Raw genomic sequence first — 22,075 nt, forward strand, 5'->3', positions numbered from 1 at the left:
TCTTCTCCTGAGGTAGGGTTTCTCTGTGTAGCCCCGGCCATCCTAGACCTCACTCTGTAGACCAGGCTGGCCTTGAACTCACGGAGATCCTCCTGCCTCTGCCTCCCAAGTGCTGGGGTCAAAGGTGTGTACCTTCCCACATCCTTTTTGGGTTTATGAGATTGCAGGGTGTCTGTGCAGGTGCCTGGGATGAGATCAGGCAAAAAATAAGCCAGCGGCCACAAGGCTCACGTGTGGCGCTTGAGAGGGGTCTCAGTCACTGTTCCGTCACTGTGAGGATGTAAGGGTCTGGAATCACTGAAGGACGACCCCAGACCCAGAGAGTATACAAAGACAAAGAACATTTATTCTGCAGAGACAACCAGCAGCAACTCTTCTGCAAAATGGCGACCTCGGGCGAAGGTGTGCAGGCCCTCTTATAGGGAACTAAGGGAACTCTCTAGAAGAACTAGGTAATCTCTAATGTGGTAGGGGCAAAGCAGTAGCATTAATACAGCTTTGATTGGCAACTACGTTAGTTTTATTTTTAGAGAACATGTTAGGTAATCTAAAATTTCATTGGTGGGTCACGGGGGTCGGCTGCTTATTGGCTTGTGCCAGGTGGCCAGTGGTCTGCATTTTTTTTAAAGATTTGTTTATTTTTTTTTCCTTTTTTTAAATTTACATTTCAAATGTTATCCCCTTTCCTAGTTTCCCCTCCAAAAATCCCCTATCCCATCCCCCCTCCCCTTGCTCCCCAAACCACCCACTCCTGCTTCCTGGCCCTGACAGTCCCCTATACTAGGGCATATATCTTTGCAAGACCAAGGGCCTCTCCTCCCATTGATGACCAACTAGGCCATTCTCAGTTACATATGCAGCTAGAGCCATAAGTCTCTCCATGTGTTTTCTTTGATTGGTGGTTTAGTCCCAGGGAGCTCTGGGGGTACTGGTTAGTTCATATTGTTGTTCTTCCTAGAGGGCTGCAAACCCCTTCAGCTCCTTGGGTACTTTCTCTACCTCTTTCATTGGGGACCCTGTGCTCTGTCTACTAGATGGCTGTGAGCATCCATTTCTGTATTAGTCAGGCACTGGCAGAGCCTCTCAGGAGACAGCTATATCAGGCTCCTGTCAACAAGCTCTTGTTGGCATCTGCAATAATGTCTGGGTTTGGTGGTGGTTTATGGGATGGATCTCTGGGTAGGGCAGTCTCTGGACGGTCATTCCTTCAGTCTCTGTTCTGAACTTTGTCTCTGTAACTTCTAAGATATATTTATTTTATGTATATGAGTATACTGTAGCTGTCTTCAGACACACCAGAAGAGGGCATCAGATCCCATTACAGATGGTTGTGAGCCACCGTGTGGTTGCTGGGATTTGAACTCAGGACCTCTGGAAGAGCAGTCAGTGCTCTTACCCGCTGAGCCATCTCTCCAGCCCTGTGGTCTACATCCTTAACCACAGGATGAGATAGGGCTGCCCAGCACAGAGGACCCAAGTTAAGAGATTTTTCTCTTCTTGTGGCTATCTCTAGGCTCTTCTTTGGGAGGGAGTTTTCTGGCCTTGTTCCTGGAATTTATGGTCTGTTCCTGGAGCTGGTGACCTATGGCCTAGTTCCTGGGACTGGTGGCTTTCTTTTTGAAATCAGGCGTGGTCCTAAAATGGAGACCAATGTCATCCTTTCAAAGAGACACCATGACCGTGGCGACTCTTAACTGCGAGCTGGCTTACCAGTTAGGAGTGTTAGTCCATAATCATCATGGCTGGAGCAGACAGGCACAGGAGCAGTAAGCAGCTGGAGAGTTACACAGGGCCTGCTGTGAGCCCTTGAACCTCCTCCAGCAAGACCACACCCCCTCATCCTTCCCCAGCAGTCCAGTAACTGTGGACCAAGCATTGATTTATGGGCCCGAGGGGCATGCTCACTCTGACACCATGGGAAGAGTCTTTCTATTATGAACTGGGCTTCCAGTAAGATCCAGAGAAGCTGCAGGTTTCAGGCTGGGCAGGAGAAAGGCTGCATGCATTTGGGCTCTGCTCAGTGCTAAGTCAACATTTGCGCCAGATCTCTGTCTGCAAACCCACAGCTGTCTTTGAGCTGATCCTGGACCCAGTGAGTAGAGTGTCTAGCATGCACCAAGCCCCGGGGTTGAAAGCCCAACCACCCAGGCTGAGTGTGTTGACATGATGATAACATGTCATCCTAGCAGAAGGCAGAGGCAGAGGAGGCAGAGGAGGCAGAGGAGGCAGAAGAGGCAGAGGCAGGAGGCAGAGGGTCAGTTCAGAGTCCTCCTCAGCCATGCAGTGAGTTTGAGGACAGCCTGGATCACATGAGCCCCCCCTATCTCAAGCAGTAATAATTATTATTCTGTCTATGCTGGTGTCCATTGCAGCCAACATCAATTGTGTTGAAATTCTCGAGGCTCCAGCCAGATTCTTGGAGCATGGATGGGGCTTGACAATGTAAAGAAACACAGTTGTCACCTCATAGGGGATAAGAGAGTTTATTCTGAAGCTGAATATGCCTAGGATGCCAAGAACACGGTTCCCCAAATACCACAAGGGACAGCCGTGGAAAAGTACTAATAGAAAGAGGACACGGGAAGTCACTGTTCAGCACTTCACAAGGACATCGATTGGCATGCACACTAGGTTGCCAGTAACCCCAAAGCTGAAAACTTCTGCTGTGGGTCTCAGACGATGATGCCTGACTTCATCCTTAGCCTTGGGACAGGTAGAGAAGCTAGTGGTCTCTTTATGCAGTTCAAAAAGACTCACCCAGCTGATACAAGGACAGCAATGACACGGAAGTGACTAATGAATGGCTGTTGTCTTAGTCAGTGTTCTGTGGTGTGAAGAGACATCATGACCACAGGGCAGCATGTAATTAGTGTTTCAGAGGTTGAGTACATTGTGAGAAGCATGGTGGAATGCAGGCAGACGTGGTGCTAGAGACAAAGCTGAAAGTTCTACATCCTGACCCACAGGCAGCAGGGAGAGACTGGGATACACTGGCCAAACTTGAGCTGATAAAACTTCAAAGCCACCGGGCATTGGCGGCACACGCCTTTAATCCCAGCACTTGGGAGGCAGAGGCAGGCGGATCCTCCTAATAGTATCACTTCCTATGGACCAGGCATTCACACACGAGTCTACAGGGTGGCATGGGTGGCAGGGAGAGTGGGCTAACCACACCAGCTGTTAAGGGGCTAAACAGTCCGTGATAATTTGGCTCTGGATCTGCAACATTCCAACCCTCTAATGTCAGATGTTCTAACCATCAGTCTTAGAGATTCTTCCCACAGGGGTGGATTTTCTCCCTTTCCAGGAATCTCAGATCACAGGCTCCATCTCCTTACTATGGCTGAGTTCCCCTGTAGCCAGAGTGGGGAACAGAGTGGCTGGTTCAATGCATATATGCTGGTGACACTGGATTGGGTGGAGGATGCGTCCTTCATTCCTCCTTGGATTCCCAGTCCCAAGACTGAACTGACCCTTGTTGTTGCTGCTACCGCCGCTGCAGCCTCCTTCTCCTCCTGCTTCCCTCCCTCTCCCCCTCCTCCTCCCTTGAACAGTGCACCCTTGTCCTGTGGGACTCTCGGGTCCAGGAAGCTCTCCGCGGAATGAGGGAGCCCTTTAAACACCGCACAGCTCTTGGTGCTGGCGACCAGAGCACTAGGAGATGTCGCCCAGACGACCTACAAGTCCTGGGCAGGGCCTCTGCATGCAAGCTTGAGGACATGAGTTCAGCTCCCCAGAATCCACAAAGAAGCCGGGTGCAGGGTCTGTGACTTCAAGAACTGGGAAGCCGGCTCAGTGCGGAAAGGGTGATCCCAAGTCTGCAGTTTGTTCCCCTCAACAGCTGAACAGCAGCGCTGCTGGGCCGGGGTGCATGGCGGCACACGACGGCGCCGGGATTGCAGGACAGGGCGCAGGGGTACCGTTGGGTAAAGTGAGGAAGACACCTGATGGACCTTTGGATCCTCATTGACGCGCACGCACACTCATGGGCGGGCATTCACGCACAAGCACCCGCTGGCTCTGACATCGCAGTCCTCTGCTGCCCCCCAGTGGCCACTGTGCAAAACCTCTTTCAAGTTTGGATTTGGGGGTCTCGAGGCGCCACAGGTTCTGTCCACATATCCAGTACAAGACAAAGAGAGGTAGGAGGATCTCCCACAAATTTGTGCTAGCCTGGGCTAGAGTGAAATCCTGTGTCAGAAATACAACCAACCAGCGCATGGCAGTAAAGGCATACATGCACCTCACAACCCAGCTCGGGAACTGGGACAGCAGGTCAAAGGGTAAGGTTATCTTCGACTGCATAGGGAGTGATGCGAGGCCAGCCTGGGCTGCATGAGTCCCTGGCTCAAAATAATTAATAATAATAATACGACAAACCTACTCTCAAAGGAAGGGAAGCTGTGTTCCTGTCCCCTGTAGGAACTGCTATATACTTCCACTGAAGACAAGCTACGTTGGTTTTGATTAACACATGTCCTAGTCGAGATGAAATGGACCCCTATTTCTGGATGAGAAGTGGGCCAAAGAACTTCTCTTTCTTCTTCTTCTTCTTCTTCTTCTTCTTCTTCTTCTTCTTCTTCTTCTTCTTCTTCTTCTCCTTCTCCTTCTCCTTCTCCTTCTCCTTCTCCTTCTCCTGCTTCTGCTTCTTCTTCTTCTCTCTCTCTCTCTCTCTCTCTCTGTTTTTCAAAACAGGGTTTCTCTGTGTATCCCTGGAACTCACTCTGTAGACCAGGCTGGCCTTGAACTCAGAAATCTGCCTCCCTCTGCTTCCCATGTGCTGGGATTAAAGGTGTGTGCCACCACTGGTCGGCCCTTTCTTATTTTCTTATTTTATATTTGAAGTCATGGAACTCATTCTGACCTTAAACTCACTGTGTAGTTGAGGTTGACCTTGAACCCCTACTCCTCCTACCTTGCATGCCGGTGCTGGGATGACAAGCGTGTGTTTTATGCGGTGCTGCAGATGGAAGCCTGGCCTTGTGCACTCTGTGTGACTGTACGGCCGACTCTGCTACAGCCCAGATTTCAATCCCCGATACACACAGTTCTCAGTCACCAAGGATTATTTCCTGGAATTCTGGCTGAGTGGAACTGAAGGCTGAGGGATAGAAGGCCACCAGCCCCCCACAGCAGAATCAACTCATAGTGTAAACCTAGCCTTCTGGGTCCAGAGCTCCTGAGTCTCCGGATGTCCCTCAAAAAGCCACTGCTGGATTCTATGCAGTTGGTCACAAGGCGTCGCAGAACATGACGTGTGACATAGCTTCAGACTGTACAGAGATTTACTGACACAGAGCCACAGGGATGGCAGCACCGTTGTTAATTTTCAATTCTAATTTACTCCTGGGTACTGTATGGCTGGGGATCTCCCTGGAGGGAGAAGGTACCACGCCTGACCACTTGTACCCCAGTGACCAGAGTAGGAAGCTAGTAGTATTTAAAGTACATTCTTTTTTCTTTTAATTTTTAAAATTTAAATTTTAGAAAATAATTTTTTTTAAAGATTTATTTTATTGATTATATGTAAGTACACTGTAGCTGTCTTCAGACACTCCAGAAGAGGGAGTCAGATCTCGTTAGGGATGGTTATGAGCCACCATGTGGTTGCTGGGATTTGAACTCTGGACCTTCGGAAGAGTAGTCGGGTGCTCTTACCCACTGAGCCATCTCACCAGCCCAGAAAATAATTTTAAAATAAAAATTTTATTATTTTATTCCATGTGGATGTCTGTGTGTCTGTACGCGGGTTTGTGCATGTAAACACAGTTCTTAGGGAGGCCACGAGAGGCCATCACAACCCTGGGAGCTGGGCTTACAGGATCTTGTGCATTGCCTGATGTGGGTGCTGGGGAGAGAACTCGGGATCTCTGCAAGAGCAACCAGTGTGCAGAACCCTTGAGCTGTATAATAACCTGTTTCCTTGTTCAGTTTACAAAGATCTTTCTGTTATGGCTTGGGGCAGTGGTTCTCACATGGTTCCCCCATTTGAGGGTCACACATCAACTATTTACCTTATGATTCAGAATCGTGGAAAACTTACAGTTATGAGGTAGCAAGGAAATGCTTTTATGGCTGGGGATCACCACACCATGAGGAGCTGTACTAAAAGGTTGCACTATTACGAAGTTTGAGGTCCACTAGTTTAACAAGTTTAGGAGTTTATTGGTTTCTTTTGTTTGTTTGAAATAGGGTCTTACTCTGTAGATCAGGTTGGACTCCATCTCACAGAGATGCACCTGCCCCTCCCTCCTGGGTGCTGGTATTAAGTTCTGTGATAACATAGAGACACTGAGTCACTGTGCAAGGCTCATACAGCACTCAGGAAAACATCATAGTGATGGAAGGTCACAGGGTCAGACAGGGAGGTCCACAGGGGAAAAGGGGACTGAGAAGACCTGGAGCAATGGCTTGACTGGTAAAGCATTTGGACAGGAGTTCAAATCCCAGCACCCACGTGAGAAGCCAGGATGGCTAGGAGGGCCTGTGACCCTAGCCCAGTGTAGCTCCAGGTTGAGTGAGGGAGGCTGTCTGAAGTGAATAAAGCAGACACATAGAGCAGGATCCCCAACCCCCCTACTTCTTCATGTACACTTGCTGTGCACATACATCCACACTCACCACATACACCAGGGAGACAGAAGGTTGCGTTGTATGCACACATTCATGTTCCCAGGAGTTGGAAGCTGAGGCAGGGGGATTACTGAAAACTCCAGACCAGCCTGAGCTATGTAATGACACTCTCTTTCAAAACTAAAAACCAAAAACCAAAACCAAAACCATTGAACCTGGGTATGATGGTGACATATGTTAGCCTAACTTTCTGGCTGTGCCGGCAGGAGGATCAGAAGTACATGGGCACCCTCATCTACAAAGCCATTTCGAGGGCAGTCTGGGCTACATAAAATACTCAAAACTGGGGGTGGGGGGGGAGAAAGAAAGTGTGAGTGAGCTCTTTTTTTTTTTTTTTTTTTTTCGAGACAGGGTTTCTCTGTGTAGCCCTGGCTGTCCTGGAACTCACTCTGTAGACCAGGCTGGCCTCGAACTCAGAGATCTGCCTGCCTCTGCCTCCCAAGTGCTGGGATTAAAGGCATGTGCCACCACGCCCGGCAAGAGTGAGTTCTATATCTGTGGCCCCAGCACTTGGGAAGATGAGGCAGGAGAATTTTGAGTTCAAGACCAGACTGGACTACACTGTGACAGTGTCTCCCTATCTCACAGATCTATAGGAGTATACCCAGATTTAAAATACGTAGTAGCTGCTTTCAGGTGTCTTGTCAGTATGCAAAGGTGAATATAGGTTTGGTTTTCCATTCTCCCTTCCTTTCTTTCTTCCTTACTTCTTCTTCTTCTTCTTCTTCTCTCTCTCTCTCTCTCTCTCTCTCTCTCTCTCTCTCTCTCTCTCTCTCTCTCTTTCTTTCTTTTTTCCAGACAGGGTTTCTCTGTATAGCCCTGGCTGTCCTGGAACTCACTCTGTAGACCAGACTGCCCTCGAACTCAGAAATCCGCCTGCCTCTGCCTCCCGAGTGCTGGGATTAAAGGCGTACGCCACCACGCCTGGCCTGAGTTCTTAGCACCCACATAGTTGGCTTAGACCGGTCACCCACAGTCCAGTTCCAGGATAGCCTTTCCTTTTTTAGCCTTTTGTAGGCACTGCACACACATAGCACTCATACACAAATACATCTTTTCTTATTACTTATTGTTTGTTTGTTTTCAAGACATAGTCTGTGTAGCCCTGGACCAGGCTGCTCTCAAACGGAGATCCTCTTGCGTCTGCCTGAGTGCTGGGATTAAAGGCGTGCGCACCAATGCCAAGTCTAATGCCCAGAGAGGTTAAGAGTCTAGTTTTATTAGGACATCCTGTGTTTGAAATCTAGGGTGACCTCTGACTTTGCCTCTTCCTCAACCACCCCAAATAGCCATAGGAAAGCTGTGTGAAAGGGCCTGGCTTCTGATTCAGGGACATGGGCCACTCCTTCCTGTACGCGGAATCGCTAAAAAGCCTACCTAGGCTCACGCCAGAGAAACAAACAGAGAAAGTGGCGGGATGGCAGTCAGGACAGCAAGCAGCGGCACGTCTCTCCTGCGCATGCGTGGGGCTCGGCCATCCTCCTCCCCCCCCCCCACCTCCTTAACATGCTGCCAATGCTAGGAGCTCAGGACCAATAGCAAACTGGCGCTGCCTGTGCGCATGCGTGCCACGCTAGCCACACCCTCTTCCCTTTGCGGGCGGGAAGAGGCGGGCGGAGAGCCGTTACTGCGCAGGCGCGCGGCCGGAGCTCTAGCGGGTGCGAGCTTCCCTCCTCCTCACACCGGCGCTGGCTTATGGGATGCGCAGGCGCAGAACTCTCCCAGCAGAAAGCCCTCGGAGCCCGGGGGCCGGGCGCGGGGCCTTGTGGGAGGGCTTAAGGAAGTAAAATGGCGGACCTGGCGAACGAAGGTAGGGGAGGCGCCGCCGGGGGCCAGCTGGCGGCAGGCGGGCGCGGGGCGGGAAGTCAAGGGAGCCCCAGAGTCGAAGGGCGAGCGCTTCAGGTTGTGGGAGTTCGGCCTCACCCGGTCTGGGCACCCAGCGGGCCCCCCTACCGTGGAGTCTGGTCCCCGGCCGGGTTCCTCGCGGCAGCCCCGGCTTCTGCCTCCTCCCGACCTCGAGGCTCCTCGGCCGCGCCGCGACCGCCTCCCACCCCCCACCCCCACCCCACGCCTTCCGGCCTCGCAGGCCGCCCGGGGAGCCCAACGGGCCTTGAGACGCGGCTCCGCGGCCTCGAACGAGGCGGGCGAGACCTCCGAGCCTGCTCGCGGGCCCAGCCCGCCACGCTCCCTTCCCCGCTTCCCTCGCCTGGGGCCTGGGCCTCCTTCCCCGGCATAGCCTCAGGCTCAGGTCCGGCTCTCCTTCATCCCGCGAAGGTGCTCGGCCACCCCGACCTGTAGCTTACACCCCGAGGTCTGCTTAAACCCGGACCGGGCGCCCCTATTCCCGCCACAGGGCTCCAGGTCCTTTGAGGTGCACTTGATGCCCCCCATTTAGGCCTGGCCATCTGATCTTGAAACTCCTAACTGCTTCTTCACATCCCGTTTTTATTTTTGACACCGTGAAACCTCCCCTCTGGAGTCGACATCCCATTTAAGGGGTTTGAATATGGTAGGACTACCCAGTTGTTGCAGAACCTGCACGTCTCTTCCTACCAGTCTTCAGAGTCCTTTGGAGTGCAGCTTACATCCCCTGATTTAGGCTTGGCCACCTGATCTGTATTTCCTAATTCAGTGGTTCTCAATCTTCTTAATGCCGTGACCCTTAAATATAGTTCCTCATTGTGGTGACCCCAACCATAAAATTATTTTTGTTACTTCTTCATAACTAGCTTTGCTACTGTTATGAATGGTAATGTAAATGTTTCTGGATTTCCTATTTAGACATTTGCCAAAGGGGTGGCAACCCACAGGTTGAGCACTGATATACTAATTGCTTCCACACCCCCTTTTGCCCCGTGGCCCTGACTCCCTGAGCACTCTGGGATGTAACACTTTCTCAGTCAGCCTGATGCTTGACACCCAGTGGTGGCCCCTTCGGGGCTCCTCCAGGGTTCAGTTTGGGGACTTCAGGGTCTGTTTTTTTTGTTTTTTGTTTTTTAGATTTATTTATTTTTATTTATCTAAGTACACTGGAGCTGTCTTCAGACACATACCAGAAGAGTACATAGGATCCCATTACAGTAGTTGTGAGCCACCATGTGGTTGCTAGGAATTGAACTCAGGACCCCTGAAAGAGCAGTCAGTACTCTTAACTGCTTAGCCATCTCTCTAGCCCCCAGAGGTCTATTTTCAGCCCTGTCCTTTTTCCTTAACAACTACAGTCAGGCTGTTAGCAGGGACGTGGTACTTCACTATGCACTATGCAGTGACATGTAGTCTGAGGCTTCTGTAGAACACCCAGGGACATGGGGTCCTTCAGAGAGTACACTGGGAGGGACTGGGCATTGGGAGGTATTTACACTCCATCCAGGCCTTGAAGGGTAGATGCAGGTAAGTCAGTTACTAGAGGCAGGTCAGGAAGCAGAGCTGTGTGAACCTGCATAGTCTGGGTAAGCCGCCCCGCCCCCCCCCCCCCCTTACCTATTTTACACAAGCCATTGAGGATGGAGGCAGTAGAGGGAGCCAGGGAAGTAGAGATTGATGTGATGTGCTTTGTGGGTTGGTTGGTTTGTTTGTTTGTTTTTCAAGACAGGGTTTCTCTGTGTAGCCCTGGCTGTCCCAGAACTCACTTTGTAGACCAGGCTGACCTTGAACTCAGAAATCTGCCTGCCTCTGCCTCCCAAGTGCTGGGATTGAAGGCGTACACCACTACTGCGTGGCATGGGTGTGTTTTAAACACAGACTCCTTTTAAAAATTAGGGGATTTTAGTTGGTTTGACAGAGTCTCATATAGCCCAGGTTGCTCTCAGGTTCACAGCTCTAGCCTTGAAGTCCTGACCCTGCGGACTCTACCTCCCAAGTGCTGGGATGACTGGAATATACAGAACATGGGGCTCGTGCCATGGAGGTCTCCTTTATAGTGGGTAATATCCTGTGTAGAACAGAATCCCATCCCAGAAAGTCACCCAGACCTCAACCTGTTATGGTTGTCAATGGGAATTTTTCTCTTACCCCAAGACTTTGAAGTGCTTAGGAGTCCTCTTCTGTGCCTGCCTCCACTGCCTCCAAGGAGGCCTCTTTCCCTTCTGCCTCTTTTCATCCAGCACCTTAATCAGAAGCTAGAGTAGCTTCTACACAGACCCTTCCTCCTGACTGCTCTGCTCTGACCTGCCTTCCTCTTCCTTGCTGGGCTCCTGGATGTCCTCTGTCTGGAGTGCCCCCCTCCCTGGTGGTCTGTTCTTAATGATACTTTACTCATGAGGAATTCCCAGACTGCCTGTTTTTTTGGTGGCCACCTTTCCTATCGCCTCTGCCCTGCTTTATTTCTTGACTTCAGCTGTCAGCCAACTAAGCCATGCTCTGCTGGTGCAGAAGCACTGCTAAGGCAGGAGTTTCTCCTTCTCTATCACTAGTAGGCTCCTGCTTTTGGAGCAGTGCTTGATACAGAGGCCATCCAAGAGCTCTTCCATGGAAAAGGAAGGTTTTGTTGGTGGAAGGAGTTTGTTGATCAGGACTGACTGGGAGTGAGAGTACACTTTGCCTTGGAGTACAGTTTGCACGTTGTCACCTGGGGCTCGGTCGTCTTGTGGCGCCCATACATTGTTCACTGTCAATACACACTGCTTGTAAAGTGAAGATGGAGAATGTTTGGTTTTGAAGTTTGTGGCTAGGAAGGTCTGTGCCTGCCTGCTGTCTATCCTCTGACATTACTTCTGTCACAGTCTTCTCAGGAGGTGAAGTGTTTGTGCCTTACATCCATCATTTCTGAATCAGTCATTTTGTGTTTCCAGAATACCCCATCTCTTGAGCATGTTCCTAGCATGGTGTTTGATATCTTGTCGCCTTTGTAAAGTAGGTGTGTAGTGTTGGTTTTTCTTTTGAGTAAGGGTGTCATATAATCCAGGCTGACCTTGAATTTGCTGTCTAGCAGAGGAAGGTCTTGAACTCCTGATCCTTCTGCCTCTACTTTCCCAGTGTTTGTTTTTGGTTTTTGTATTGTTTTTGTTTTTTTGAGACAGGATTTTTCTTTGTAGCCCCGGCTGTCCTGGAACTCACTCTGTAGACCAGGCTGGCCTTGAACTCAGAAATCCCCCTGTCTCTGCCTCCCAAGTGCTGGGATTAAAGGCGTGCGCCACCACTGCCCGCCTACTTTCCCAGTGTTAGGATGACAAGTGTTTGACTGAAGTGATGCTGGGAATGGAGCCCTGGGCTTTTCGTACTGGACTAGTGCTCAGCATTTAAGCATCAGCCCTGTTCCTTGTGTGTTTTGAAGCTTTGAAACTTACCCTGTAGTTATGAGCTCTCTTGGGCTGTGGCTCATGTCTTTCCAGGCCCAGATCCCAAGTCCCTGTCTTCATTTCATATCTTCCTGTCCTGGGCTCTCTCCCATCTCAGGCATTCTCAGGTAGTAGCTGTCTGACATGACTGGGCATTCAGAGTCATCTTCCTCCTCCCCCAGCTCCCAGCCCGCTTCAGTGCTTGATTTCTATCCAGTGTGGTGCAAGGTTGCCCATATCTGGAGATTCCTAGGTCCTTGTACCACCAAGGGCAGACCAGGCTGCAGAGCTCTACTCTGTACAGTTCAGGTGAGGTACACCCTGCTCATATGTAAGAAACCATCCTCAGCTGTGGTCCAGCTCTGTAACCTGCAGGCTCTCGTTGCCATGGAGATCTCATGGATCATGAAGGACCGGCAGCTCTCACAGCCCTTCTGTAGAACTTCTGTAGCTCATGGCTTTGAGAAATCCCCTTGCACTGCTTCTCTCCTGGGAGAGAGACAGCCTGGAACCAAGATCTCCCACCCTCGCTCTGTGTTCTGTTTCGGGAGTCCCTCAACACTGGACAGAAGGTGGGTGCAGAAGACAGTTTTGACTCTGGTGGAGGAAGGGTGCACAGAAGAGCAGGATCCCCAAAACAGTGGCTTCTAGCTGTTCAGTGGCCAGCTGAGGTCTGGCTGAGTTGCATATGTGCATAATGGGAACTGGGAGCACATTGAGCTGCACAGATCTGTCCTATGCATTTTAGGCTTAGCACCACAGTTGTGTGTTTAAATGGATGACAGTAGCACTCTGTCTTCTGTCTCCTGTCCTAGGGCCATGATTTCCTGAAATACTTAAGTACATAGTTCCACCTTGGGAGTGGGAGTAGCTTCAGAGTTATCTCCCAGACAGGCTCAAGGGTGCCAGGGGATGTTAGGCACAGGCTCTACTCTAGAGCAAGCAAACTCACTGCCTTGAACTGAGGCCTCCGTTTCCCCACTAACAAAATGGCAATGCAAATCATGGTCTCCATCATGGTGCTGTAAGCCTTGATGAGTCTCTGCCTTAGATAATGAGTACTCACTGGCACCTTGTGTTCCCACCCTGGACCACCCTGGGCAATTCAAAGGCTCAGTGGGGGATCAGAGAGGGAGGAAAAGAATGAAAAGTGCTGGGGGTATGGTCTTGGGTTCCATCTACAACTTTACATGGATGGATGGAAGGGAGGAGGTAGAATAAGTTGTGTTGTCTCTGCTCCACTGACATGACCCTGACTTAGTGGCTGATGGGAGCTGTCCTCTGAATCCTGTCTGCCTGTCATTGTATGATTTTGTAGCTCAGGGTTTTTCAACCTGGGCACTTTTGACATCTGGGGTGGGCTTCTTGGTTGTGGAGGATGCTGCCCTAGGCATTACAGGTCCCTGTAGCAAGGTGTCCTGTCTGATATGTGGCCTCAAGTATCACCTATGACCCTCTAGAGTTGGACTTGGTTCCTGGCCTCTTTTATTTATTTATTTATTTATTTATTTATTTATTCATTCATTCAGTCATTTATTTATTTTTTAAGATTTATTTATTGCTGGGCGTGGTGGCACACGCCTTTAATCCCAGCACTCGGGAGGCAGAGGCAGGGGGATTTCTGAGTTCAAGGCCAGCCTGGTCTACAAAGTGAGTTCCAGGACAGCAGAGCTATACAGAGAAACCCTGTCTCAAAAAACCAACCCCCCCCCAAAAAAAAGATTTATTTATTTATTTGATGTATAGGAGTATAGCTGTTCAGATGGTTGTGAGCCTTCATGTGGTTGTTGGGAATTGAATTTAGGACCTCTGCTCGCTCCAGTTGGCCCTGCTCACTCTGGCCCAAAGATTTATTTGTTATTATACATAAGTACACTATAGCTGTTTTCAGATGCACCAGAAGAGGGTGTCAGATCTCATTTCATGTGGTTGTGAGCCACCATGTGGTTGCTGGGATTTGAACTCAAGACCTTTAGAAGAGTAGTTAGTGAGCCATCTCACCAGGCCCCTGGCCTCTCTTTACCTTTCATGACCTACACTTAACTTTTAGGTCAAGGGAAGAGTACAGGGCTGTGTGCTGACATAGATGGATGACAAGTGGTCCTGGGTATGTCTTTGGACGAGGCCCTGTGCCTGGCCTTGACTCTTGCTTCTCTAGCAGAGGTGGAATGGTGGCAGAGAGGTTTCATGACAATTGGGCTGCAGAACCTTTACCCTCTGAAGAAAGTGCAGGTGTCAGGAGCCACTTGAACTGACTGTTCAATGGTTGGCTTGAGAGGGAGTTGGAGTGTGGAGGCAGTTGAGCTTGGAGAACCCAGACCTGTTGTCCTAGCACTTGCAAGGCTCAAGTTCAGGCTACCCTGGGTTACAATCCATAGTGATTTCAAGATTAACCTGAACAGCTTAGGAAGACCCTGTCTCAAAATTCAGAATGGAAAAAAAGAACAATGCCTGAAGCTAGGTGGTGGTGGTGGTGGTGGTACACACCTTTAATCTCAGAACTGAGGAGCAAAGGCAGGCTAAGTTTGAGGCAGGCCTGGTGCACAGATCGAGTTCCAGGACAAGCCAGGGACACACTGAGAATTGCTGTTTGAGCCCCGACTCCCAAATAAAAAGGAAAGAACCAGGGACTGGTGGGAAAAAAAGAGTTCAGACACTAGGCCGGTTTATGCAGGAGAGGCTGATAGCTCTCCAAGGTGCTTCCTTTCCATCACTCCAGGTTAGTGGCAGTGGTGTGTCTTGTCCTAAGCACCTTTGGTTCTGCTGTCTCTGCTGTCCTGGGGTCTCCTCAGTGTGGTGGAGAGAAGCATGTAGTTTAGAATGCTGGATCCCCCTGCTAGCTTACAAAGTAACCTGCCCTTCCACTCCTTCCACTGTGCCCTGGGTGTGCAGTGTCCTCTCAGCACTGGCTGCCAGGTCAATGCTGAGGCTACACAAGCCAGAGATGGTTACAGAGGCCCAGGGCAGCCAGAGAGTTTAACAATCTCCAGGAAGGCAAAGTGGAACACCATAGGCAGAAATTGTCACCTTACCTGGGGCACAGCAGAGGAGCTGCTGCCTCCTAAAGAGGCTTCTGCGTTAGTTTTTAATTAGGAACTGGCCTGAGATTCTGCAATTGCAGGGAAAGCAGCAGGTTTCTGACTTGTCTTGAAAAATGAGGAGCTGGTTTGGAGCAACTTGCACATTTGGGGTTTGCTGGGGCTAGAGGTCAACTGCTACCCCTTCTCTAGAGAGACTGTACCCCTGGATACCTCAATGCCTACTGCACTTCTCTGTGCTAGAGTGGCTACTGCCTCTCTCCTACCAAGTCCATCTTGCTGTATGCTGGTTGAGTGTTTCCTTAACTTCCCAAGGGTTTGCAGTAACTGTGTAGGACTATGTCTGTCCTTGTCATGGCATCGCTCAGAAGCTTCACTGTGTTCACGGTCTGAGGACCACTGCTGCTGCAACCTCATAATGACCCAAAGCTTCTGCCAGGTAGCTAGGATGACAGGCTTGTGCCGGCAGGCTCAAATACTTGTTTGTTTTTAGAGACAGGGTTTCTCTGTGTAGCTCTGGCTGTCCTGGAACTCACTTTGTAGACCAGGCTGGCCTTGAACTCAAAGATCCACCTTCTGTCTCTGGAGTGCTAGGATTAAAGGTGTGCACCACTACCTTTTTTTTTTTTTTTCTAGACAGGTTCAATGTTTAGCCCAGGCTGGCCTCGAACTCAGAAATCCGCCTGCCTCTGTCTCCCAAGTGCTGGGATCACAGGCGTGCGCCAGCACTGTCCGGTGCATCACCACTTTTTAAAGATAAACATACACCCATATACACACACATACAAACACACACACCCTCTCTGCCTGGATTGTACCTCTGGTGAGCACTTGTTAAACATGTGCAAAGGCCCTGGGATCACCAGAAATTAGGTCAGCTCTTATTCTTTCCTGGTGTCCTTACCCCAGATAAATCCTGGCTCCTTTCTCACAGGGTGAGGGTCTTAGCAGCCATTGCCCCCATCTGTGAAGGTATTACAGCCTTGAGTCATATGATGGCATGGTAGTAGGTCCTACTGCCAAAAAGCTTGAGAGCCAGGAAGGAGCCTGGGTTTGTGAATTGTCTGCAACTCAGGGCATTTTGCCTGGGTCTAGCCAGCAGGCTCCTGTCTCAGTTCCTGCATCTGGAAGCTGGGCAGGAAGAGGAGTCTGTGGTGGGTTTCAGGATAGGGCTGTTCCCAAGTGACTGCCCCTGAAGAGTGTGGGAATACATGTTAGTCCCGCTGGCTGCAGATCAAGATGTTCTCTGCAGGATAGACTTTCATTGGGGCTAGCAAAGGATGATTGGTGATTTTTGTGACCCCCTCCTTCCAGAGCATCAGCCACATTCACTCACCCTCTGTCACCAAAAGAATCAACAGGTTAGGGGAGATCTGAGCACCCCAGAGATCTGCCCTGTGAGGCCAGGGAGAGAGAGAGGTGTCCTGAAGCTAGGTTCTATTGGGTGATGGCATCTGTCCCAGTCAGGTGTGATCAGGTGCCTAGTATGGGAGGGGACCTGACCTCTTTTCTTCCCATGATGTTAAGATGGGTATGCTGATCTTGCATGTGCTAAAGCTTGGGGTTGGTGGCTCTCTGGTCCTGTGCTTTGTGAGTGCTAGTTCTCCCCATTCCCCATCTGCTGTGCCCAGTAAGTGTTGTGGGCATCCTCTTATGGCAGTGAGTTGATGGAGTCAGACTGTGAGGGGCAACTGCCTGCCAGCCAAGTGAGGTGGACTGCCCTCCTTTTCAGTACCATGACTGCTGGCAATTCTGTCATTGTTGGGTGACAGGAAGGATGCCAGAAGTGCATTCCCTCCCACCTCCTGGCACTGACCACCACGGTGCCTTCTATGTTTTAGGCTCCTCAACTTACTTCTGTGAGACTGTCCCCTCCATGAATGTAGCTGCTCTATGTTTGCTTGGTTCTGACTTCCCTAGTTAGCTGAGATCTCATCCCTACTGGTGATCTCGGGCCTGGCACCAGTTCTCAGCTCATCTTGTCTTCCCTCAGAATCTGCCTCTAGGACCTCTGGGATTGCCAGCCACCAGGCATTGCCTCAGGCACGTCATTGTTGGTCACCTGAAGGGTAGCAGTGCTTCCAGATGGCCTCAGTGATTTGTCATGTGGCCTTGGATGTGATTGCAGTGACAGGGACTGACACTGCCTTGGATCCTGCAGTGGGTCACTGCGTCCTTAAGCACTTGAACACAGTTCTTATTTACCTTTTCCTGTTTGACAGTCACCAGGATCTGCATAGCTGAGGCCTTGAATGCACCCACACTACCACCGTCAATCTCAGGCAGCTGCCCAGAGCTGTGTGTTCTGGGGCCTCAGATTTCCTTCCAGCTGGGCTACTTTCTCCACCAGCCTTTCTTCGATTTCACTTCACTGTGTCCATGTGGGCCACGCAGGGCACTTTTCTGCCTTTGTTACACTGAGGGACTCTATATCACTTCCTTTTTGTGAGCTCACTGGGGTTTGCCAGACTTAGTGTGAGCAAACTCTTCCTGGGCTGAAGGGACAGCAGGATGGAGGAGGCAGCAGATGTGGCCTGTCCTTCTCAGGAGCTGATCCAGTGGGCGCGGTCTCCCTCACTTCAGAGGTTGGTCTTTAGCTGCTGTTAGTAGTACTGAGTAGTAGGGCACCCCTGGGGTCCAGGCCTCCTTGGCTTATGCTATGTCTCCTAGACACTCAATACCTGGCCACAGTAGGAAAATGGCATTAAACATGAGTGAGAATGATAGGTGCTTTATGTGTCGGCTACCGGTGGAGTGCTGTTCCCCCTGTTGTGGGAACTGTAAAACACAAATGGTGTGCTTACCCAAGCAGTGCTGTCCCTGATTCCTCTACCAGCCCAGCTAGGAACTTTCAGAGAAGTGTCACAGGAAGATGCTTCCAGGTGTCACCCTGCCAGTCAGGGCCAGGAAGCCTGAGACACATAGGCCAGAGGCCTTCTCATTCTTCCCCACCGTGGACCTCACAGGGGACCAGTGATGACAAGTGGAGACATGTATGGCAAGGGTTTGCCTCTGTCCAGTGCAGATGGTTCTCAGGGCAACTGACAGCTGGCGTTTTTAACTTTCCTCACTGGATTAAAGTGGCTGACTCAGGGCCCAGGGTGCTAGAGAAATATTTACCAATGGTGTTCTTGGATAAGGAGATGGAGACGCCTTGCTGACATGGTGCTAAGCCCTTGGGGGCTGATCAGCTGTGCTGGCTATCTGGAAAGTGAGGCGGCATCAGGAGGCAGTGATGAGATAAGAGCTCCTTCTGCCATTCTGCCTGTCTTTGCCCTGCTTTGGTGGACTCAGGCCCCAAAGTTCCTCCCAGGTATTTGTCCTCTAGGGGTTAGATGACAGCAGCTGTAATATCTGTGAAGCTCTGTGGTTCAGTGAATTCAAGGCTTGCTCCTGTCCCAGCCTTGGGGCTCCTGTTGTACCTGCACCCTCCTCTCCTGCCTTGGGCTCTGTCCATCCCTTCTATGCTGCCCCGGAGAGGAGAGTGGCCAACCTATAGCCTGCATTGTCACCCATTTTAGTTCTGGAACTCAGCATTCAATAAATATCTGTGGGTTGCATGGGGTCTTGTTTATGAAGTAGGGTGTTTTCTTTTTTTAAAGTTTAATTACATGTGTGAGTTGGTATACATGACTATAGTGTTGGTGGAGCCCCGAAGAGGCTGTGGTTTGAGCTACCTGATGTGGGTTCTAGGAACCAAATCTAGGTCTTCTGCAAGAACAGGAACTGTGCTCAGTGGCTGAGTGGCTCTCTAGCACCTTCTGGTTTTGTTTGTACTTAGGACAGCCTTCAGGACAGGTTTTCTACCCTGTGGGTTCCACAGTCCAGTTGGCACCAAGCATCTCACCCTGCTGAGCCATCTCACCAGCCCTGTTTGTTTTTGAGGTAGTCCCACGTATCATGTAGTCATCTTGACCGCCTGATCCTCTGCCTCTACCTCCCCAGTGCTGAAGGGGTGCAGGTGCAGGTGTGTGTGCCACACTACATGTGGTTTCTGTGGTGCTGGGGATGGACATGCAGCCGTGTGCCCTGCTTAGAGAGTGGGTGGATTTTAGGTATCATACTTCAGTTGACATGCTGGCCACAGACGTTTTAGGAGCTTGTCTTGGTGTCCCTGTGCTGATGCAAGCTGAGGACACTGTCTGCATGTTGGCCACAGGAGTGAGCCATGGTGCAAAGCAACCAGCCCATCCTCCTGGTGGATCTTATGCCCTAGTAACTTGGAAGCATGGTAGCTTTAGACATCTGCCACACCTGGGGCCATGATGACTGCAGATGCAAGAAAGGAAGGTCTGGATGATTCCAAGTGAGAACTAGGCCAAAATAGATCTGGTCTGCATTGATGTCACCTGTCTGGCTGCTTCTGTCCCCAGCTGAACATGCCTCTGGATTTTCTACAGCTGTTCTTATCTGATGCTGATCTCTGCAGCTTATCTGATCTCACCTATTCTTTGGGGGACACATACCCCATTGTACTAAGGGGCTGTGTTGGGGCTGCCTCTGAGGAAAGGAAAGAGTGACTTTCTCAGGCTGCAGTCCTGTGCTGGCTTCAGCAGCAGCAGGCACCATTTACTGGCTTGACCAACATCAGAGGCTCGTCAGCCCCACACAAGACCTAGGAACTGAGGCTCCAGCCGTCCACTCTATAGTTGCCCTGTAAGTCCCAGTAGTTGACAGGTGGCCAGGCAGTCCTAGCAGGGAAAAAAAAAAAGTGTCTCATTTCATAGTTCCAGCCATATATTTATGAGATAGTATCCCCTGGGCTGAGGTGCTATCCTCAGCAATCCTAGAGCCAGGGTTGGGTGAAAAGGGACCAAGATGGCCAAGATGGCCAAGATGGCTTCTTGCACATCTCACAGATGCTGGGTGCAGAGGCAGATCTGCGGATGGATGGGCACTGGCCCAGCTGCTAAGCTTGGGCCCAGACATGCTGACAAGGCTCTGGGGAACTGGCACAAACTGTGGTGAGCTGCTCCTCTCTCTGCCCAGTTTGTTTCCTTGCCATCATTTGTATTAGCTGTAGTTACAGGAGCCAGGAGTCTGGTGGTGCTTGGATGTCAGCTTGGGCTATAAGACAGATGAACACAGGTGGTCACAGGAGCACGGGGCAGTGGGGACTGAAGTAGTGAGAGTGTCATTGTCAGCAGACTGCATGTTTTAAGTTCTGTGACCCAGGTCAAGTTCAGTGTCCTGCTTCTCTAGGACTGGGTTATGGGTGAGTGAGGGGTGTCTGTGTGGTCACGGCCTTGATGTTTGTGTCCCTCCTCAAGCCTGCTCTCAAATGGTTACCCTATGGTCCTTTCCTCCCCATCTCCTCGCCACGTGTGCTGAGTGTGGATGTATGCACATCTGCCATCTCAGGACTGTGGCTGTTTTTGGCATCGTGCCTCATAAGTGCTCAGGCCTCTTTCTACTCAACCTCAGGGGCATATGGTGCTAATGGGAGTTAGCACAGCCAGGAAGGCACTGTCCTGTCCCATCAGATGCAGAACCTGCCACTGTTTGCCTCTGGGCAGCACGTCATGGCAGTGCTGCTGAAGTCCTGTTTAATCAGCACCTGTAGAAGCCAGGTTGTTTGGGTTTCTAGGGGTGCTGTCTAGAGAGCAGAAGTGTGAGGACCAGCTGCTTGCCAGTCTGGCGGGTAATGTACACCTTTAATCCCAGCACTTGGGAGGTATCTCTGTGACTGTGGCTAGCCTGATTTACCTACGTAGTGAGACCCAGTCTCAAAAACAAAATAGCAGCAAAACAACCAAGTTGGTGCTTCGCTTTAAGACAGGAGTCATATGGTGGGTGCTCTGGTGTCTTGCACCCCTGTCCTGAATCCTGAACCCAGTACTGTGCTTGTAGAAAAGGACAGGACTGTGCCACTGGTGTGCTCCCTGATGTATCCTCTGAGCAGCTTGGTGTTCGGTGAGCTACTTTTTAATTTGTTTTTTGTGTACGTTGCATATATGAGTATTGTTGGCTACCTGTGGGCACTCATTGGCATATTACACTAGGGTGTCCACCTGACCAGAAACAAAAGAGCCATGTTGACCATTCTCATGCAGTGTTCAGCAAACATTGATTTTTTTTTTTTTTTTTCAGAAAAGCCTGCCGTCGCACCGTCTGTCTTTGTGTTTCAAAAGGACAAAGGACAGAAGGTAAGGGGCCACTGCGCACTCTGAATGCATACCTTCTTCTAGCTTGTTCTGTCATATAATAAGCCATTGAAGGCCAGGCTGATGGGACCTCTGAACTTTACCTTGAACCAGAACATCAGCCCTTGACATGGTCTCAGATCCCAATACTGTGTTTTAGAATTGTCTCCCTATTCTGGGAGAGCCAGGGCAGAAGGACTGAGAAGGGAAGGGACTTCGGGAAGGAGAGAGGTTGGTGAATTCTAGACTAGCAAGTATTGTGCACATTTTAGGGTGCATAGAGCATACACTTAGCACACAGCCCCCATTCTATTCCAAGCACCCTAGGAGAGTGTCTTAGGGGACTGTGTCCCAGCCAGTGTATGTCATTGCATCTGGAATAATCTGCTTACTATTCTTCTGCCCTTCCTCCTTGTCTGTGGACCTGAGTCCTCCTTCTTGGAGGGCATATTACCCCAGAGGCCATTGTACTACATGTCTAGGGGGTGCCATGTTTGGCCCTTGCTAGATATGGAGAGGCAACAGCCCAGGATGCCACTGTCTTCTTGACTGTTTTTCAAGGCCATCATTTGTCCCCTCCTGGACATAACAGAAGACAGTAGCTGCTGGTGGCAGGGCTCCCAGCCCGTGTGAATCCTGTGCATTTGCATCCTGTTGGGAGACTGGCAGTATTTGGGATTTGGTAGTCAGCTAGGGGCTGCTGCTGGCCAGACGGTCGCCACCGTGTGTGTGTGTGTGTGTGTGTGTGTGTGTGTGTGTGTGTGTGTGTGTACGCGCATGTGTCTACTTAGGTGAAGGAAGCTGCTGGAAGCTGCTGTACACTCCACTCCCATGCCTGCCAGGGTGACACTACCTGAGTGGTGGTGTTGAATGGCTTGGCTCTCCATTTCTATTTTTTGCTGAAACATCTGGAGGCCACAGGAAGCTGCAAGTTTGTTTTGGTGACTGGGTGGTTTCCAAAATGCCATGTGGACTTTTGTCCCCT

At 50.5% G+C, this 22,075-nt stretch overlaps 1 protein-coding gene across 19 annotated transcripts in view; it reads left to right on the forward strand.

Moving 5' to 3' along the window:
* The first annotated feature begins 8,256 nt into the window (after window positions 1-8,256).
* Ranbp3 (RAN binding protein 3) overlaps window positions 8,257-22,075 on the forward strand; it is a 38,545-nt gene continuing 24,726 nt past the window's right edge. For 4 of the 19 annotated variants that reach the window (XM_006524944.2, XM_017317647.1, XM_017317648.1 and 1 more), the window contains exons 1-3: window positions 12,349-12,481; window positions 20,798-20,860; window positions 21,038-21,093. In XM_006524944.2, coding sequence (XP_006525007.1) covers window positions 12,364-12,481; window positions 20,798-20,860; window positions 21,038-21,093 — 237 coding nt within the window. In that variant the 5' untranslated portion in view covers window positions 12,349-12,363. Of the gene's footprint in view, window positions 8,444-11,797; window positions 12,482-19,859; window positions 19,912-20,797; window positions 20,861-21,037; window positions 21,094-22,075 lie in introns of those variants that run through there. The other 15 variants (NR_045519.1, NM_001252466.1, NM_027933.3 and 12 more) reach the window with 9 other exon arrangements.

Source organism: Mus musculus, chromosome 17 (genome assembly GCF_000001635.26).
Source record: "Mus musculus strain C57BL/6J chromosome 17, GRCm38.p6 C57BL/6J".
Lineage (NCBI taxonomy): Eukaryota > Metazoa > Chordata > Mammalia > Rodentia > Muridae > Mus > Mus musculus.